Source organism: Artemia franciscana, chromosome 1 (assembly GCF_032884065.1).
Source record: "Artemia franciscana chromosome 1, ASM3288406v1, whole genome shotgun sequence".
NCBI lineage: Eukaryota > Metazoa > Arthropoda > Branchiopoda > Anostraca > Artemiidae > Artemia > Artemia franciscana.
In genome coordinates this window covers 26,493,895-26,515,266 of record NC_088863.1, presented here as the reverse complement: position 1 = coordinate 26,515,266, position 21,372 = coordinate 26,493,895, and the positions used below count along the sequence as shown (strand labels likewise).

Here is a 21,372-nt window from a genome sequence, read left to right as displayed (position 1 = left end):
ACAGTTCGTTACCACGAACTGTTTGAAAAGCGTCTTTTGCATTCGAAATATAAAATTATGCTTCACAAACTAATGTCCCTGTCCTGTAGAATTAAATAAAACAAAACAAGTTTTCTTTAACTGAAAGTAAGGAGCGACATTAAAACTTAAAATGAACAGAATTTACTTCGTATATGAAAGGGGTTTTTCCTCCTTGACGCCCCGCTCTTTACGCTAAAGTTTGACTCTTTCTCTTAACTCTACTTTTTAAAACAGTAAAAAGCTTTAGCGTAAAGAGGAGGCGTTGGGGAGGAAAATCCCCTTTCATATACAAAGTAATTTCTGTTCGTTTTAAGTTTTAATATCGCTCCTTACGTTCAGTTATAAAAAAACTTGTTTTTTTTTATTTAATTTCTGGACGTTTTAAAATTAATACATTTTTTTTATCTTGGCTCTCCGCACATCACTAATTAAAATGAAACTTGCATATTAATTTTTTTTGGCAAAATGGCTATCTCATAGTTTTAATCGGAAGATTTTGAGAAAAAAGAGTGAGGGAGGAGGCCTAGTTGCCCTCCAGTTTGTTGATTACTTAAAAAGGCGACTAGAACTTTTGGTTTCTTACGAAATTTTTCATTAGTAAAAAAAATATACGTAACTGACGAATTAACTTACGTAACAAACTTCTATATTCGTAAAATTTTATTGCTTATATGAGGGGGTTTATTCCCTCGTCAATACCTTGCTCTTTACACTAAAGCTTAAATTTTTTTCCCAATTCCTTAAGAATGACCCTGAATCATAAAGGCCGGTATTACGAAAAGGTAAACTCCTCATATGCGTAATAATTTCTGTTCGTTTTGAGTTTTAATGCTGCTCCCTACTCTAGTTGAAAAAACTTTACATATTTATTTTTTCATTGTTTTTTAAATAATTCTAGAAAATCCGGCACCCCATTCATTGGAATTCTCTTGCCCCATGACAAACTTCTCCAAGAAAAGCCTGGGAAAAAAACAACAAAAAAAAAACAAATAAACACGCATCCGTGATCTGTCTTCTGGCAAAAAATGCGAAATTCCACATTTTTGTAGATAGGAGCTTGACAATAGGGTTCTCTGATATGCTGAATCTGATGGTGCGATTTGTCAAGATTGTATAACTTTTAGGGGGTGTTTCCCCCTATTTTCTAAAATGAGGCTAATTTTTTCAGGCTCTTAACCTTTGATGGGTAAGACTAATCTTGATGAAACTTATATATTGAAAATCAGCATTAAAATTCGATTCTTTTGATGTAACTATTGGTATCAAAATTCTATTTTTTACAGTTTTGGTTACTATTGAGCCGGATCGCTCCTTACTACAGTTCTTTACCACGAACTGTTTGATATTAAAGACACTATATCACTATTAATAGATTATTTTCAGTATTTTCTTGAAAAGAATTTACGTACAGCACTATATCCCTAGCATGAAATATGGGAAATATTCTTTGCTAGGGTGAAATTTTAGGCCTAGTTGCCCTCCAGTTTGTTGATTACTTAAAAAGGCGACTAGAACTTTTGGTTTCTTACGAAATATTTCATTAGTAAAAAAATATACGTAACTGACGAATTAACTTACGTAACAAACTTCTATATTCGTAAAATTTTATTGCTTATATGAGGGGGTTTGTTCCTTCGTCAATACCTTGCTCTTTACACTAAAGCTTAAATTTTGTCCCAATTCCTTAAGAATGACCCTGAATCATAAAGGCCGGTATTACGAAGAGGTAAACTCCTCATATGCGTAATAATTTCTGTTCGTTTTGAGTTTTAATGCTGCTCCCTACTTTAGGTGAAAAAACTTTACATATTTTTTTTTTTCATTGTTTTTTAAATAATTCTAGAAAATCCGGCACCCCATTCATTGGAATTCTCTTGCCCCATGACAAACTTCTCCAAGAAAAGATCCTCCCACGTAACCCCCCCCCAAAAAAACAAAATAACCAAAAAATCCCCCTGAAAACACCTGTACACTTCCCAATAATCATTACTATATGTAAACACAGGTCAATATTTGTAACTTGCAGCCCCTCCCACGGGGACTGTGGGGGAGTAAGTCGTCCCCAAAGACATAATTATTAGGTTTTTCGACTATAGTGAATAAAATGGCTATCTCATAATTTTGATCTGGTGACTTTGGGGAAAAAATGAACGTGGTAGGGGGGCTTAGGTGCCCTCCAAGTTTTTGGTCACTTAAAAAGTGGCACTAGAACTTTTCATTTCCGTTATAATAAGACCTCTCGCGACATTCTAGGACCACCGAGTCGATACGATCACCCCTGGCAAAAAAAAACAAATAAACACGCATCCGTGATCTGTCTTCTGGCAAAAAATGCGAAATTCCACATTTTTGTAGATAGGAGCTTGAAACTTCTACAATAGGGTTCTCTGATATGCTGAATCTGATGGTGCGACTTGTCAAGATTGTATAACTTTTAGGGGGTGTTTCCCCCTTTTTTCTAAAATGAGGCTAATTTTTTCAGGCTCTTAACCTTTGATGGGTAAGACTAATCTTGATGAAACTTATATATTGAAAATCAGCATTAAAATTCGATTCTTTTGATGTAACTATTGGTATCAAAATTCTATTTTTTACAGTTTCGGTTACTATAGAGCCGGGTCGCTCCTTACTACAGTTCTTTACCACGAACTGTTTGACATTAAAGACACTATATCACTATTAATAGATTATTTTCAGTATTTTCTTGAAAAGAATTTACGTACAGCACTATATTCTTAGCATGAAATATGGGAAATATTCTTTGCTAGGGTGAAATTTTTGTAAAAAGCTGTAATGAGAACAAGCAGAATGAGAGAACGGTCTTTTCTTTCTTTTTTAACCAGGGAAGAGATTCTACAGAACAAAAATAGAAAAAAATAGAATCAGAGCAAACAAATTACATTTTAACCAGGGTTTCCTGTGTGGACTTTTTTTTTACACGTAATTGTTTACGCGTAATAAATTCAGTTTTCAATCCTTATTATTTTTTTATAAAATTTAGACATTGTATCCAGTTAAAGAAATAAGGAAGGGATTTAGGTATGGTTTTGAGTGGAAGGAAAAAACAAACGATTGTAATTTTATGTTGATCCCTTTAAGATAATTTTTTGTAATGGATCTGAGTTTAAATAAATCTTAAGTTAACTTCCAACAAAATTTACTTGCTTTCCCTAGGCCTCCAGTTCCTCGTCAGCCTTTAAGTAAATTTTTTAGGCTTCAACTAGATTTACTTACCAAGACTCAATTTAAACAATTGAATGATGACCTTGAATTAGCAGAAACATTTAATCGTCACGAAAACGGAGGAAACCTGATCGAAAACATGAAAATTTATCGTAACAGGATTTATCCCTATTTGAATTTTATTTACCATATGAGCAACCCTGTAGCTTTGATCAAAACTTTATTTTTCTGGCGAATATGCCCAAATCTGAGCTAAAGGGAGAAAAAAGGGCAACAGTGTTTTTATTACAGTGTTTTATAACAGTATTTTTTTTATTTTGAAATATTTTTGTTTCAAAAATTGTTTTCTTTACAGCAGAAGAAAACGTATAACCTTCCGTTTAAGAAAGCTCTTTTGATGACGGAGATCCAAAGATTCTATTTTCTCAAGAATAATTTCGAAGAGTCACACGACTTTAAAGTAAAGACTAAACGGAACACTTATCAATGTTATCAAATCAATAAGACATTATTGCTAGTTGATTCACTTCATTTTTTAAAGTTGAATATTACAATTTGCTGTTCTGTGAAATATTATCGCTTGGCATCAATGAAGGGGAAATTCTTGAGGGGGTGGTCCTTTTTAAGAAGGGTTTAATCCTGACCGAGAATGCTGTAGCTAATAAGAACATTCTTTCCAATTAATATCAATCCTGTCTTTTTTTGGGGGGAGTTTGGGAGTGGGGTTCAGTGCTTTGGCGAGTTTGGTGCTTCTGGACGTGCTAGGACGATGAAAATTGTTAGGCGTGTCAGGAAGCTGCAAATCCCCGATTCGACCATCTGGGGGGGGGGAGCTGAAGGGAGAGGAAAAATTAGAAAAATCGAGGTTTTTTTAGCTTACGAGTGGGTGATCGTATCTTAATGAATTTCGATATTTAGAAGGACCTCGTGACTCAGAGCTCTTATTTAAATCCCGACCGGCATGAAGCTTCTGATTTTCTTTTTAAAGCAATCTATTGATTCTTAGAATTTTGCCAGGGCTCATACCATATGAGCTCTTGCCTCTTGGCTCTTCCGACAGCGTCACATGTGCCATATGAGCTCTTAGCTCTTGTTTCTTTCTTTTTCAACCAGGAAGAGCTTCAACAGAAGAATTGGGAAAAAACCACAATCAGAGCAACGAAATTACATCTTAACCAAGGGTTCCTGTGTGGACGATTTAAACACGAAATTATTCACATATAATAATTGCAGTTTAAATACTTATTATTTCTTATAAAATTTAGATATTGCATCCATTTAAAGAAATTAGGAAAGGATTGAGGTATTGTTTTGAGTGGAAGGAAAAAACAATTGATCCCTTTAAGATAATTATTTGTAATGGATCGAAGTTAAAATAAAATTCAAGTTAACTTCCAACAAAATTTACTTGCTTTCCCTAGGTCTCCAGTTCCTCGTCAGCCTTTAAGTAAATTTTTTAGGCTTCAACTAGATTTACTTACCAAGACTAAATTTAAACAATTGAATGATGACCTTGAATTAGCAGAAACATTTAACCGTTATGAAAACGGAGGAAACCTGATCGAAAACATGACAATTTATCGTAACAGGATTTATCCCTTTTTGAATTGTACTTACCATATGAGCAACCCTGTAACTTCGAGCAAAATTGTGTTTTTCTGGCGAATATGCCCAAATCGGAGCTAAAGGGAGAAAAAAGGGCAACAGTGCTTATTTTTTATTTTAAAATATTTTTATTTCAAAAATTGTTTTCTTTACAGCAGAAGAAAAAGTTTAACCTTCCGTTTAAGAAAGCTCTTTTGATGCCGGAGATCCAAAGATTCTATTTTCTCAAGAATAATTTCGAAAAGTCAAACGACTTTAAAGTGAAGACTAAATGGAACACTTATCAATGTTATCAAATCAATAAGGCTTTATTGCTAGTTGATTCACTTCATTTTTTTAATTTTAATATTACAATTGCCGTTCTGTGAAATACTATTGCTAGGCATCATTGAAGGGGAAATTCTTGAGGGAATTGTCCTTTTTAAGAAGGGTTTAATCCTGACTGAGAATGATGTAGCTAATAAGAACATTCTTTCCAATTAATATCAATCACCCCTTTAGTGCAGTGGGAGGCTAATTACCCTTGAAGGTTTTCTGATAGTCATTTAAATGAATGATGTCTTTTAGCCCAAAGAAGCAGAAAAGGGCCATTCACAATGAAACTTTATTAACACTGAGAATTAGATGGCACTGTTTTGAGTCAATCAGAATTTTTCGTAAGTTTTTCAGCCGATCAGATGCGTACTTACAAATTGCTTTCAGTGCTTTTCGCAAGCTTCCAGAGAATTCTTTTTTAATGGCTTTTTCTAAAGAATGTCCTGTCTTTTTCATGTAGTGTTCATCCGTTTTTCGTATTCCTGCATAACTTTCATTTGCGAAAAACCTTATGAAAGTTGACTCCTCAGTACCCCATTTTGCTTCACCTGAAATCATATATTTTATATTATTTCTTAATACATCAACCAAGGAAATATTAAATATATAGGTAGAGAATGTGAAAATTAAATGAGCTAGACGCTAATTTTAGTTTAAAGTTCAATACCATTAGTAGTGTTTCCAACTATCAAAATTAAGCCTAATTCGAGGACCTTTTGGCATCTCTTGAAAGAATTATCTTTTTTTAGTTGGCAAACACTGATGAATCAGTCTGAAAGCTGTGAGCCCAATTTTCTTGACGAGATTAGAAGTCTATTAAGCGTCCACTAGATAATAAACGATCGTAGTCAATGCAATTAGGTTAACTCAATTAAGAGTGGTGTTATACAATTTATTTATTGCAAATTCAAAAAAATTGTCACTCAAAAATATTCGTGGTGCTCCATCCCCCAAACCCTCAAAAAGGATCAACTGTCATCTGCTTTTTATTTAAAACTATATCTTTATTCAAAATGTATTTTATTCAAAACTTTATATTACATTATGAATAACGTAAATCAACAGTTTTATTCAGACAAATCACGGTCGATATAAATTAGAAAGGAAAGAGTTGAAAAGAAAGAAAGTTAATTTTATATTAGTTTGTTAATCAATAAACCCAATTTTGGGTTCATTCGAAATTTAGGTTTATTTCAAATTTGGGCTTATTTAAAAGTAAACCCAATTTTAATGCAAATTAAACCGGAACTAATTTAATTATAAGAATAAAAACTTGAATTTTGAGTAATTCTGTTTGTATCAGTATGCCTCTCACGCATAGTGATATCGAAAAGATACTTCAGAAGGTTTGCAAAATACTCAAAATCTTTAATACTGCTCACAATGCTTAATCCTTTAATGTACATTTTCATATTATAACCAATAAAGAAAAGTGTGAAAAAGGAATTTTACTTTGAATAAAGCAAAAATTACACTGTAGCAGCATTACACTCGTTTGTGGTAATTTAACTTTATTGAAGTGCTGCATTGTTTATTGCAATTTATGTTAGTTTCAGGTTTCATTTCCTCATTCGTTGCAACTTCTGACTGTTTTAACTTTGGCATCTTATACAAGCCAATTTCTGGTCGTTTTGCTTTTTTTAATTTGCTCTTTAGGCTCATGAAATATTTTTCTTTATTATCCAAAATGTGTATTTTGATCTTGGATTTCTGAACTGTAGTATTGGCCTCAGATTTGTGATCCATGAACTCCAAAACTCTTAAAAACAGACTTTGTTGGAAAAAAGACATCATTTGTGAAAGACATCCTTAGTATATTTTCATATATGACAGGACCGTTGTAACCTTAAGGATTTAGAATGGTTATCATTTATCGGATAGTCGATAGAGCAAAATTTAATTGGGGTGGTGGGCATGGACCAAATGGCTTTAAAAAAGGACCACCCGATAATAGAGTTTAAAATTTCTTGTGTGAATCTATTGTCAGAAATAACCTTAAGTGAATGGTATCTGTGCTGATAAGTGCTTAAACGTAAACAGTGTTAGTAATAGTAGACTGTATCTACTGTAAACATATTTACAAGTCAGAAGATCTCATTGGAGTTAATTTTTTGTCGAAGTTGTGCATCGATTATATACGGCTCAAGCAGCTTGTTTTCAATAGTCCGCCTGTGATAATTAAAAGTGTGGCATATGACATTTTGGTCGAAAATAAGTCATGTATGTGTCGTAGGTAAACTCAGCACAAGCAATTGACTGGTGTAGTCAGAATTTACCTATCTTGTACCGCTACAAAGATCAAAAAGAGGCATATGCCAGTTTTACAGAAGAGGATTGAACCTCTATAATAGCATTTGGAGCTATAATGACATATAAAGCTATAATGGCATTAGTCTTCTTTTATGTCAAGGAAAAAGAATCAAGCAAATTAATATCAAGTTGCCATCAGACCATTGGCCAACTGGAGACAAAGCCAAGACAGATAGGGCTTTTTCAGGATTTTATAAAAATGATGTCGTTTTCACATGTTGACAGATAGTCTATCATCAATTCCATCCATCCTAGGGCAGAACTAAGGTAGATAACCATTGAACTAAAAGATGATCAATATTTTTGGTTAGGCTGACGAAAAAAGTCGACTGTATTTGTAGGTAAAAGGGGGGGGGCTGAATTTGCTTGGAATCATAGGCGAACAATTGACCTAAGCCTAATAGACTTGTCCGCTTAGAGTCTCAGGCGGATGACCGTGTTTTAGGATTGACACATGACACACACGTCTCCTGAACTCGCAGGCGAGCGGGGAGACCTATAATCTCCCAAGTGTTTTGGTAAACGGCCCGGGCAAACGGCGTTAGTAGTAGCCTTAAAAATGGGTTAATTTTGAATTCGATCAGAATACTTTCGATCGAAAATGACTATCTTACTCTATAGGAAAAACGAGATATGCACCATAAAATGAAATAATTCTTTAATTCACTCGGAATAACTAAATTTAGCTTATACCACTGAAAAGAGCATTAGTGTTGGTTTAGAATATGTTCCCTTTATCTCCATCCGTCTCATCCTTCAGAGTTATCACAGTCGAGGATTTTTTCTCTGTTTTTTGGCTCTCCTGAAAAGTTACAAAAATGGCAAATGTTGCTCTTTTATTCATCACAGCCGAGCCTTTCCTTTTAAGGGGAACCCTTTCTGTTAAGCTTTCACTCCAAGTTCAAGCGTTAAACTCCATGCTGAGCCATGACATCACCATGGTATCTCGTAATGCTCTGTTTTCAAGCTCTTTCCGTAATTGGGGCCAATATCCCGGGTCTATATGGGTCGTGTAACTCTTGGAGCCACAATTTTCTAACTTTCAACCAATTCTATTAAACTGGCAATCTTAAAATTTGGTCTAGCTTCAAATAGGTCTACTGAGTCACTCTGGAACACAAACGGGGCTCAAAGGATATTTGATTATCACATTAGGTTTGGTCTTTATTTTTGGCACTAGATGTTTAAATTTTGCTCTTGAATGATTTCTCGTCCAACTTTCTACGATTATCCCTTTTTTATAATGGAGTGACAACAAAATATTTTGTCGGCCTTATCATATAAAGGAGATTACTGTATAAACCACATATTTAAACAAAAATCATGAGATCTAGGGTTGTTTTTTTAAGTTAAGAAACGCTCGGCTGGCACCCAGTCACCTTTCAAACCCCTTCTGTGCTCTGGGAACATTAGGTTTGGTCTTTATTGTTGGTACCAGAAGTTGGAATTTGGCTATTGAATGATTTCTCGTCCAACTTTCTACCATTATACCTTCTTTGTAATGAGGTGAGGAAAAAATACCTTGTTGGACTTATCATATAAAGCAAATGACTGTAGAAACCGTATATTCCAACAAAAATCATGATATCTAGGGCTGTTTTAAGTTAAGCAACTCTTACATAGCGCCCAATATCCTTTCAAACCCCTTCTGTGCTTTGGGAAACTCAGAGGTCTGTTATATTTTAATTTTCATCCAAGGGTTGGAAACTTCATGATTTATCTAATTATCTTACACTTTATTACATATTCTGTATGATTTTAATAGTTGTGCTTTTACTCACACCCCTTCCCTCTGAAACACATACCTGCTTTTGTACATGGCTCAGAAACAATTTGAAATTTTGGACTTAGTTTTTTGAAAAAAAAATTGCAAATTGTCAGAAAAAGTGGACATTTGACTTTTTTTTATAAAAGCTTTGCTTGTTTGTTGCTGTTTTTTTTTCGTTTTTTTTTACTACTTGTTTAAATCGCTCTTTATTTGTTCGCCTCTTCGTAGAATAAGTTTTGATGTGTTTGAATAGTAAACATAGAGGCTGAAAGAGTCTGACATTTTTAACTGGAGGATTTATCCGAATCAATCGTTTACACAAAGAAACGCGGAGAATTAACATTCATAAATGCTGCACAATTCATGATTTATAGTTTTTAATGCATTATATATAAGAGCTGTTGGATTCGATCTTAGTTAGTTGTGAGAATGATGTAAACCAAGTTTTTCTTTGGGGTTTTACGAGCTTTGTTAAAAGCTTATGTTAAAAACTAGCCCTTTTCTAGAAATTTTATGAGAAATTGATTTGAGTTGCCTAAGTCCTTTGAACTTTCGCAGTGGATTTGGCTTTACCAACAAACTTTTTGAGAGGAGAGATATTTTAGCTTTGTTTTTCGTCTTTTCTCGCCCTGAGAATAAAAGTGCTCTGTAATTGTTCCTTAAGAAACACTCATTGTAATAAAGTTAAATAAAAAATTCTATTTATTAGCAAAATACGGCATGTTACATACCAATAATAAGTACACAAATTACATGAAGTTGCGAACCCCTGGAAATTAGTATAAACTACGTGACAAGGGTGGTGTACCTATAAGCTGAACCATGAATAGACAAGGAAAACAAGACAATTTACAACCATTGGAAAAGAGTAAATGCAAATATTTTGGTAGAAACCTCCGCTCAGCTATCCTCAGCGCAGAAAGAAGAAAAAAGCTTACGAAAAAAAACGTGAAACAAAAAATGAAAGAAAAGAGTCATTTTCACAGGTGAAAATTAAAAAGGCGACTGAATAAAAACCTAGAAGATGAATAGTAAACAAAATTGCCATTATAGAACGTATTTTTTACAAAACTTTTCCTAGCCCGTTTCCAATCGCCTCCGTCCCAAACATAGATAGCAAATTGCAAGCTATACCGAGACCACTAAGAAAAATGTGTAGAAATTAAATATTTTAGCACTTTCGAACCGGGGGGATACTGCTTTCTTTCCTTTCTATAATTTTCTTATATATTCAAAGAGGTTGATTTTTATCGGGCCAAAGGACCATCGTAAATCTTGTACCAATTTAAATTTTGTCCAAATCCATCTTGAAACTGGTGCTTACCTTTTTATATTTTAAAGTGAAACTTACCATTAGAAAGCAGAAACATAGCTTGAAGAAGCAAAAGCTTGATGGAGCTTCTTCAGACACTCTTCTCCGACATAGACTATGAGATTTTACATTAGCTTAAAAACTGTTGGATCCGGCCAAAGGACGAGTAAAATAAAATAAAATTGAAGCCAAAGGCAAAAAAAGAAGAAAAAAGGACATTACTAAATTGTTGTTCTGCAGCTGCAGTATTTTCTTCTCGGTTTTATCTCTTTCCATATCCATCCAAAATCTGCCATAACATTTTGACCTGCATCCTAAAACCTTTTTAGCCGTTTTTTAAAAGCTCTATCTCTGTGTTTCGCAAAGAATACTTGAATTAGTAAACTAATCTTCTTTTCTTAACTTTGCTTTTAATATAACAAAGTTGCCAAATGGATAGAAGTGTGCTCCGTATGCTCTTTATTCTGAATAACTAACATAATCTTAATTTGAACGTGGAAACAAAAACTCTTTCTTTGAGGTTTTGATTCTTCTTTGTACTTTATTTCTAAGTTATGTGGAAAAAAACACTAAAGATATAATTAAAAGAAGGAAAACGAATAAATCTCCCCTAGTTTTTAAGTAAGGCTCGTCAGAACGATCTAATTAGGCGTGGGTTTTGGTGTTTATAATCTTTAACTAAAGTCTAACTGTTCGCCTACCACTATGATATACATAAGGTATATTTTACCTGCTTTTTAAAGTTGTTCAGCTGATATAAGGTATGATATAAGGTATATAAGGTATATGATATATAAGGTATATTTTACCTGCTTTGTATAGTTGTTCAGCTGATATAAGGTATATAAGATATATGATATATAAGGTATATTTTACCTGCTTTGTAAAGTTGTTCAGCTGATATAAAGTATAATATAAGGTATAAGGTATATAAGGTATATGATATATAAGATATATTTTACCTGCTTTGTAAAGTTGTTCAGCTGATATAAAGTATGATATAAGGTATAAGGTATATAAGGTATATGATATATAAGGTATATTTTACCTGCTTTATAAAGTTGTTCAGCTGATATAAAGTATGATATAAGGTATAAGATATATAAGGTATATTTTACCTGCTTTGTAAAGTTGTTCAGCTGATATAAAGTATGATATAAGGTATAAGGTATATAAGGTATATGAGGTATATAAGGTATATAAGGTATATAACGTATATAAGGTATATTTTACCTACTTTTTAAAGTTGTTCAGCTGATATAAAGTATGATATAAGGTATAAGGTATATAAGGTATATGATATATAAGGTATATTTTACCTGCTTTGTAAAGTTGTTCAGCTGCTTGTTTCGCCTGCTCATCAGTAGCCATTTCGTTTTTACTTCTATTACATTGCAAGATGGAGATGAGTATGCTGCAAAAGCTCCCTGACGTCTCCTTTTTAATTGCTTCCTCTAAAGAACGTCCAAATTCTGTAAGAAAAAATGGACTTAATTATATGCAGAATATATGCTTAGTCTTGGCTGAGCTAAATATCCAAAGACTTGTGCTTTTGTAGAAATTCTTGATTTTTTATATGGATGTCTATTAGCCTCAGAAAACAATTAAAAATATAAAAACACATTTCAAGAATCCAGAATAGTCAATGGTGATCCTCAAAATGCTCTATATTTCATCTTTACTGAATAATTGAACAGATTTTCAAACAGTTCGCGGTATTGAACAGTAAGTAAGGAGCAAATCGGTCTAATAGTAACCAAACTACAAAAAAGAAAATTGATGATAATTAATTCATCAAAAGAATTATGTTTTTACGTTGAATCCAGATAAATAAATTCATTATGCTTAAAGTTGCCCATCAAAACTAGAAGTCTGGGAAAATCTGTGTTATTTTTGAAAAGGAGGGGCAAAACTACGAGGGAGACAAGCGATGTTGACGGGAATCTCACCATGAAATCCATCAAATCAGAGAACCCTATTGCAGAGGGTTCAAGCTCCTATCTATATGCATGTACAATTCGGCATTTTATTTTTTTCTTTCAGGAAAGATCAAGGACGCGTGTTTATTTGAGTTTATTCCGAGTAGGTCGATCAGTGATCGAAAATCATTCGAATGGAAATTAAAAGTTTTAATGCCCTTTTTAAGCGGCCCAAAAGCTTGTGCCATCTGAAAGTAGTGTTCTCTGACATCATATGGAACTAAAATACGATCCTGCCACAGTGAAGAGAAGTTGGTATTGATTGAAAATTATAAGATAGCCAATCGATTTAGAACTGCCAAAAAACTAAATATTGAATTCATTTGATTCATTATAAAATTTTACTCGCGATGTAATATTGGACGTTAAATCTAAAATTGCAATACCAGAAACAATAAACACGGATTTGACTCAGGTCGCTTTCTCAAAGCAAAGATAAAGACCAGATACAATGGTTATGGCATGGTCGCAAAGAGTCAATTAAAATCTCCCGAGAAAAAGCCTATTAGAATGACAAAGAATAGCAGTTATCTTAGCGCGATCTTTCTTCGATTTTTCTTAGAATAAAACATTGGAGCCTTATGGCCTTTATTAAAGTATCTCTATTTTGCATAATTCAGGTTTTGCATGACTAATGAAGCAAGTTTCGCCAGAAAAGAACTTTTGAAAAGCATAGCTCCATTAGCAGTTTCAAATATTATATATATATATATATATATATATATATATATATATATATATATATATATATATATATATATATATATATATATATATATATATATATCTTGGCGGCTCGGAAATTAGGATAATAAGTTAGAAATGAAGCAAAGACTTTATAGTGAAAGTTTCTGACGAAAAAGTAATAACCTAAAGCTTGTTTTCATTTTCAACAGAGATTTGTTTCTGCTGCCAACATTCTAATCTTATCTTCCAAAATACCGGCGAATTAAAGTTCTGTGAATGAGCTACTGTCCCTAATAAACTACCCAGTGAATTACAAGATAGCCTTTCCTGTTTGTATATAATCCCTGTGCATATATTGCAGTAACTCCTGCATGTTGTTTGCGCTCAAAGGCCTTTTCAATTTCAGAGGAATTGTAGTTCCACTCTCTCCTTGTTTGCTTAGCCTTTCACCCTTTAACTTTCCCCTTAATTGCTACTTGAATGGAGGAATCTAGTCCAATTAACTTCAAACTCCAGGGTCCACTAGTCCCTGGGTCCAGTAGGACCTTTGGGTTTGAAACAAACCCAAAGGTCCAGATTCAAACACAAATAAAGCCGTCAAAATAAGACATTTCAATATCTGTGACTGAAGAAATATTCAAAAGCGCTAGAAAGTGTGCTGCTGAGAACCGATGGGTCCCATAAGTAAAATGTCTCATTTCTTTACTAGCATAATCACATTAAGTGTCTCAATTTTGTTGGGAATTCAAAATTTTCCATATACATCAGTGTTTACACTTGGGAGTCACTTAGGAAATTCTGAGGCATCCTTTTTATAGGATTAATTTTTAAATGAAAGCCTATGTTCGGTATTTTTCTCGGAAACGTTTTCGAAGGATCTCTTTAGTATTTTGTCTTTTCAGTTCAAAGGTTTTGAGCTATTTATTTGAAGTCCTTGTATACCTTTTGAGTCCATTCTTTTCCGTATACAGAAGATAAAAACTAAGAAAGCTCAACTATAAAAGTATTTATAAAAATGGACCTTTCATATTAAATCTTTTATTTTAAATCCAAGAAATTTTAACTTAAGAATTAAGATAGATAAGCATTGTAGGGTAAATTGTCTGGATATACTGCCTGAATTTGATTTCCCCAAGCCTTAGACTGTCGATCATAGTTCCTTTGAGTCCCAATCCCCAAATCTCACTTCTAATAATATCATATATTTTCCATATAGTTTGGGGGGAACAAACTCACAGTTGCCAGTTCAAAAATGTGTCGAGTGGTAGTTTCCAGGTTTAACTAGAATTGGATAAAAATCTGGTGACAAGTCCTAATGAGAAACACACTCTTACCCTCGACCCCTCCCTCACAAGAACCAAGACTCACTGTTAATAGAGTTTCAAATCACCCCGATTCAACGAATACCATCACCCCATATCTCAATTCTTCAAATTTTAAGAGCTATCTAATTATTTTTCAGGGAACGTTCCATCTCCGAAGAAACAATTTAAAGTTTTCCAAATTCCAAATTCCTTCGAAAATTAAATATTGTAGGATTAGTCTAGGGTAAGGAAGAGGCAAGAGCAAATTTCTCAGTGGAGCTTATTTTCTATATACACACGTAAGATCAAATAGTTCATGATAACGAACTGTAGGCTAATTAAAAAGCAAAAAGGCTCAATAGTAACCAAAAGTCTAAAAAACGGAATTTTAACATCGATAAATCTGTAAAAAGAATCGGCTTATTATGTTGAATCCACATATATAAGAATACTTAAGCTTCGGTTTCCTCATAAAAGGCTGCGAATCTGAGAAAATTTGCCTGATTTTTGAAAAAGGGGAGAAATAAGTAGTGGTGGGTGTCTATGACCAGAACTTACACCCTTGTTAGGGCTCTAAAGATTGTCTATATTTGGGACATTGACCTACATAGATGACCAAACAACAATAAAGATACATCATTAGTGTAATCCAGCCGGCAACTAATTTTCAAATACCTGTCTGAACATGATTAACAAAAGAAAGTAAACCGTTTCATTTGATTTCAAATTGTACTAACAGAATCTGTGATATAGTATTGAACTTCACATGCCAGCGTCTATAACATAGGCACACTGTAACCACTTGAATCATCATATTCATGGGAATGAGGGCTTATATGAACATTTATTTTGAAAGGAACTAATGGTCATCCATGGCCCACCTTCAAGAGCCCCAACACCCCTCCCCCCACTTTGCCCCCTCCTAAAAAATTTAGGGATTAGAATTTTTGAAATTTTTTTGGACTTCGAATTTTTGGGGACACACAAGCATCCACTCGGGCACATAGGCAAAGTAAGAGAGAGAGAGAGACAAAACACCTGCACACACACATAGAATCAGATACAAAAACATACAAAGACAGACACAGAAACAAGCAAAAATTCGCTAAGACACACCAGCACAGAGAGACAGAGAGACAAAACACATACAAACACACAAATTCATCCACATAAACACACAAAGACAGACAGGGAGGCAAGCAAACATCCGCTCGGACACATAGGCATAGAAGGAGAGAGAGGGAGAGAGAGAGAGAGAGGGGGGGATAGAAAGAAAGAGAGAGAGTAAGAGAGAGATATAGAGAGAGATGAAGAGAGGGAGAGACAAAACACATAAAAACGCACAGATTCAGACATAAAAACACAAAGACAGACAGGGAGACAAGCAAACTTCCGCTCAGACATGCTGGCACAGAGATGGGGAGACAAAAACACCTACTAACACACAGAGTCAGACAGACAAACACACGATGACAGACACGGGGACAAGCAAACATCCGCCCAGACACAGAGAGACAGACAAAACACCTATGAACACACAGAATTAGACAAATAAACACACAAATAAAGCAAGCAAACATAGAAAAAAGACACAGAGAGATAGAGACAAAGACACACAGAGTCAGACCCACAAAGAAACAGAGCCATGCAAATATCACGCTCAGACACACAGGTACAGAGAGAGAGAGAGAAACAGAGAAAAAGAAAGAAAGAGAGAGAGAGGGAGAGAGAGAGAGAGAAGTAAAATACCTGTTCAGGCACACAGGCAAAGAGAGAAAGAGAGAGAAGAAACACCCACAAACACAAAGTCAGATATACAAACACAAAGAAAGACATGGGAACAAGTAAACATCCTCTAAGACACACGGCACAAAGAGAGAGAGAGAGAGAAAAAGACATCTACAAAAACACACTCAAGCATGCAGAATCAGGCACACAAACACACAAACCCAGACGTGCGGACAAGAAAACACACAGACAAGCCAGATATTTTTCGGGACAAGCAAACATCCGCTGAAACACATAGGCACTAGTGAGAAAGAGAAAAGTAAACAGCCACTTGGACGAACTTGCACACATAGAAAAAGAGGAAGAGAGAGAGAGATAGAGAGAGAGAGAGAGAGAGAAAGGAGAGAGAGAGAGTTAAACACCAACAAACACACATAGAGTCGGACTCACAAACATACAAAGACAGACACAGAAACAAGCAAACACTCACTCAAACACACATGCACAGACAGAGAGAGACAGACAAAAGGTATACAAACACACATATTCAGACACAAAAACACAAAAGAGAGACACAGAGACAAGCAAACATCCGCTCAAACGCATAGCAATAAGCAGAGAGAGAGAGAGAGAGAAAGAGAGGAAAAACCTCTACAAACACACAGAGTCAGACACACAAACACACAATGACAAATAAGGGGACAAGCAAACACCAACCAAGAGACACAGGCACAGAGAGAGAGAGAGAGAGAGAAGATGAAAGAGAGAGAGAGAGAGAGAGAGAGAGAGAGAGAGAGAGAGAGAGAGAGATAGAAAGAAAATTACCTGCAAAAACGCAGAATCAGACACACAAACACACAAATAGAAACAAGAAAACATCAGCTCCGAAAAACAGGCACAGAGAGGGAGAGAGAGAGAGAGAGAGAGAGAGAGAGAGAGAGAGAGAGAGAGAGAGAGAGAGAGAGAGAGAGAGAGAGAGAGAGAGAGAGAAGATAAAAGAGAGAGAGAGAAAAAGACAAAAACACCTTCAATCACAAAGTCCGACATACAAACGCACAAAGAAGTAAATACAGCTAGCAAATATCGCTCAGACACATAACCACAGTGAGAGAGAGAGACAAACGAACATCCGCTCAGACATTCATGCACACAGAGAGCGACAAAAACACCTACAAACACAGAGATTAATATATAAAAATAGACAAAGACAGATACAGGAACGAGGAAACAGCCGTTTAGACACAAAGGCACAGAAAGTGAGAGAGACAAGAACACATAAAAACACACAAATTCATACATACAAACAAACAAAGAGAGATACTGGGACAAGCAAACACCCACCCAGACACATTGGCGCAGAGAGGCAGAGACAAGCAAACAGCCGTTAAGACATACAGGCACAGAGAGAGAGAAAAAACGCCAACAAAGACACAGAGTAAGACACACAAACAAACAAAAACAATCACGGTGACAAGCAAGCTTCAGCTCAGAACTAAAGACACAGTGACTAAGACAAACAAACAGGCAGTCAGACGCACAGACAAACACAGGGAAAGAGACAAAAACATCTATAAACACATAGATTCATACATACAAACCAACAAAGACAGACATAGTGAGAAGAAAACCACGCCCAGACACATAGGCACAGAAACAGAGAGAGAAAGAGAGAGATAGAAAGAGAGAGAGAGAGAGAGAGTGCTTGTATGTGGTTTTGGCTCCCCCCTCTCTCTCTCTCTCTCTCTCTCTCTCTCTCTCTCTCTCTGTACCTATGAGTCTCTGTGTCCGTCTTTGCGTTTTTCTGGGCCTGACCCTGTGTGTTTGAATGTGTTTTTTTTTCTCTCTCTCTCTCTCTCTCTCTCTTTGTGCATGTGATTCTGAGCGGATCTTTGCTTGTTTCTCTTTGCCTCTTTATGTGTCTGATTATGTTTGTTTGTAGGTGTTTTGGTCTCTATCTCTGTGTCTGTGTGTCTGGGCGGCTGTTTGCTTGTCCCCATTTTTGTCATTGTGTGTTTGTATGTCTGACTTTTTGCGTTTGCAGGTGTTTTGTTTTTTCTTTCTTTCTTTCTCTCTCTCTCTCTCTTTCTCTCTTTCCCTCTTTTTTCCCTTTCTCTCTCTCTTTCTAAACTTTTGTGTCTGAAGGGCTGTTTTTTTGTCTCTCTCTCACTGTGCCCATGTGTCTGAGAGGAAGTTGCTTGTCCCCGAAAAGTCTGAGTCCAAAGTTTTAAGTCCGAAAGATTTTAAGTTCCAAAAACGTATAGCTCCCAAAAAAAAAATTCGGGAGGAGGCAAATGCTGGGGGAGGGCCAATGGGGCCTTTAGAAGTGGGGCAAAGATGAACATTAGTTCCCTCGAAAAGAAGTGTAAATATAAACACTCATTCCTCAGAATATGATGATGCAAGCAATTACACTGTGCCTGTGTTATAGACGCTGCCATATAAAGTTCAATACTATGTCATAAATTCTATTAGTACAATTTGAAATCAAATGAAACGGTTTACTTTCTTTTGTTAATTACATTCAGACAGGTATTTGAAAATGAATGCCGGATGGATTATTCTAATGATGTATCTCTATTGTAGTATCTTCATCTAAGCAGGTCAATAACCCAAATATAGGCAATCTTTATATCCCAAATAAGGGTGTACGCTCTGGATGTAGATACCCACCACTACTGAAATACCCCATTTAATGAAAATCGCACCGTAAAAAAAATTACCCAATGCCATCCCCTAATATCTCATTTCTTCCAATTTCAAGGACTATATAATTATTTTTCAGGGAAAGATCCATCCCCCAAGAAACAGTTTAAAGTTTTCCAAATTCTAAAATCCTTCCAGCAATAAATGTTTTAGGGCTGGTCTAGCGTAAGGAAGAAGCAAGAGTGAATTTCTCAGTGGAGCTTATTTTCTATACACGCATGTTAGATCAAACAGTTCCTGATGACGAACAATAGGCTAAGTAAGAAGCGAAACGGCTCAATATTAACCAAAACTCTACATCAATTTTGATATCAATAAATAAATCAAAAGAACCGGCTTATTCTGTTGAATTCAAATATATAAGATTCATTAAGCTTAGAGTTACTTATAGGAGGCTAGGAGCCTGAAAACATTTGGTTGATTTTCGAAAACGGAGAGAAACACCCCCTTAAAGTCAACGAATCTGAATGAAAATCATACCGTTAGATTCAGTGTATTAGAGAATCTCATTGTTAAAGAAGCAAGCTCCTATCCGCAAAAATGTAGAATTTAGTGTTTTTGTCAAAAGAAAATTCCAAGGTTAATGTTCATTTGTTTTCTGTTTGCTCAGGGTGATCTCGTCGAACCAATGGTCCTTAAACATCGGGTAAGAGCTCATTTGAACGAAAATTAAAAGTTCTAGTTCCCTTTTCAAGTGGCTGAAAAGAATGAGAGGTAATTGCCCCCCTCCCACGCCTCCTTTTCCACAAAATTGTCCGATCGAACTTTGAGATAGCCATCTTGTTCAGCATACTTGAAAAGTCCCAAAACTATGCCTTTGGAGATAACATTACCCCCCTTCCCCTAATGATAGGTCTCCGATCTATGAAATTTGCGAAGTATGCAGACATTTTTAGGGAGGAATTTTGTGCTTGGTTTGATTTTACATTGGGATAATTACATTGGGAAATCTCCGGGGGTGAACTTTCCAGGGGAAATTTTAGACTGGGGTATTTGACGAAATTCCTATACGAAATTCTTTATAATTGTCTTGTTTGTCTTTGTTTACTCAATTTTTCATTTTGAGATGGTCTTGGAGAATCTCAGCGTGTTTAATTTCCAGGAAATAATTTCCAATGAAAAGGGAGGGGTCTGGAGCTAGCCAAAAAACAATTAGAACCTAAGGAATGTTTCAAATAGAAACTAAGGAGAAGCTAAGGTGAATTTTTAAGGCTCCAAGATAAATTTACAGGGGAGGGGATTTTCAGTGAGGATGGAAGTGACCGGAAGGAATTTCCCGAGGGATTGTGTGTTTTACTTGGGAGGAACTTTCAATAGAGGACTTTTCCGTGAGGGGAGTGTATTTTTCATATAGGGTGAGCTAGCTTTACTGGCATTATTTTAAAGTATCGGAAATTAAATTAAAAAAGAATTAATTTAGCGTAATTCTCTTGCTCTTTACGCTAAAGTTTGACTGTTCGTCCTAATTTCTTGAGAGCGACTCTTCAAACACAAGGGTCGTTTATTAGAATATGAAGTTTTTTTAAGTGCTAAAGGCTTTAGCAGAAAGAGCAAGATATTGAGGAGGGGGTAACCTCTTCATATACGGAATAATTTCGTTCGTTTTTAGTTTTAATGTTGCTCCTTACTTTCAGTTGAAAAAACTTGCTTTTTGTGTAATTTTATTTAGGGACTGTGAATCAGTTATAAACTCTATAAAAGACTCTAACTTTCAGATCTACCGATCAAGCAATCTCGATTATATTGATCTGCTTATTAAAATTTATCAGTCAGAGCCCTATTCATTATAGACGTTCGGTACCTGTTGGATCGATTTGAAATTGCTCATAATTGTCTTTTTCTATTATAGAATTGTAAATTTCTCCGAGTTTACATGACTTTTTAGTTTTTGGAATCTTGGAGACTGTTTGGATGAAGGCTGGAAAAAAGTGTTAACTGCAAAGACTATAGTCTTCACCACTCCAAATTCAAAATTGAGAGTGTTTTAACCAAAGTTTATACCAAAATCAAATTGAGAGTATTATTCCTGGTCGTCTGCCAAAGTTTCTAAATAATATTGTAGGAGCAGCCATTTCCTTAGTAGTATCGTAGGCAGTGCCATAGGACAGCCTCTGCAAAGATTAATATGACTTCAACATATTTTTTTTTTCGTTTTTGACCAAGAAGTTTGTATGGAAGGAGTAGTTGTAAGAACTTTTGAGGGGGCTTGATTCAGTTGCGAACTGAAATTCAGTGTCCTTTTCCAGCATCGAAAGCAACTGGAGGGCAATCAACCCCCTCCCATGCCTTTTCATCTACCTCAACCCCCAAGGAAATTAATAAAACGTTGAGAGAGTCGTTTTGTTAACAATTGTCAAAAAGTTCAATAACTTTGCCTCCAGGGATTACATAGCCCCCATAACGCCTGAGACAGAGGCTGTAAAGTATGCGAGTCGCAAATTGTTTACATGTAGGTTT

The 21,372-nt window shown here is 35.2% G+C and overlaps 1 protein-coding gene across 1 annotated transcript in view; it reads right to left on the bottom strand.

Moving 5' to 3' along the window:
* Positions 1 to 21,372, bottom strand: part of LOC136027592 (annexin A13-like) — a 65,176-nt gene that overhangs the window by 8,470 nt on the left and 35,334 nt on the right. The window contains exons 5-6 of the mRNA XM_065704987.1: positions 11,834 to 11,986; positions 5,499 to 5,672 (exon numbers count right to left, since the gene is read on the bottom strand). Coding sequence (XP_065561059.1) covers positions 5,499 to 5,672; positions 11,834 to 11,986 — 327 coding nt within the window. The remainder of the gene's footprint in view (positions 1 to 5,498; positions 5,673 to 11,833; positions 11,987 to 21,372) is intronic.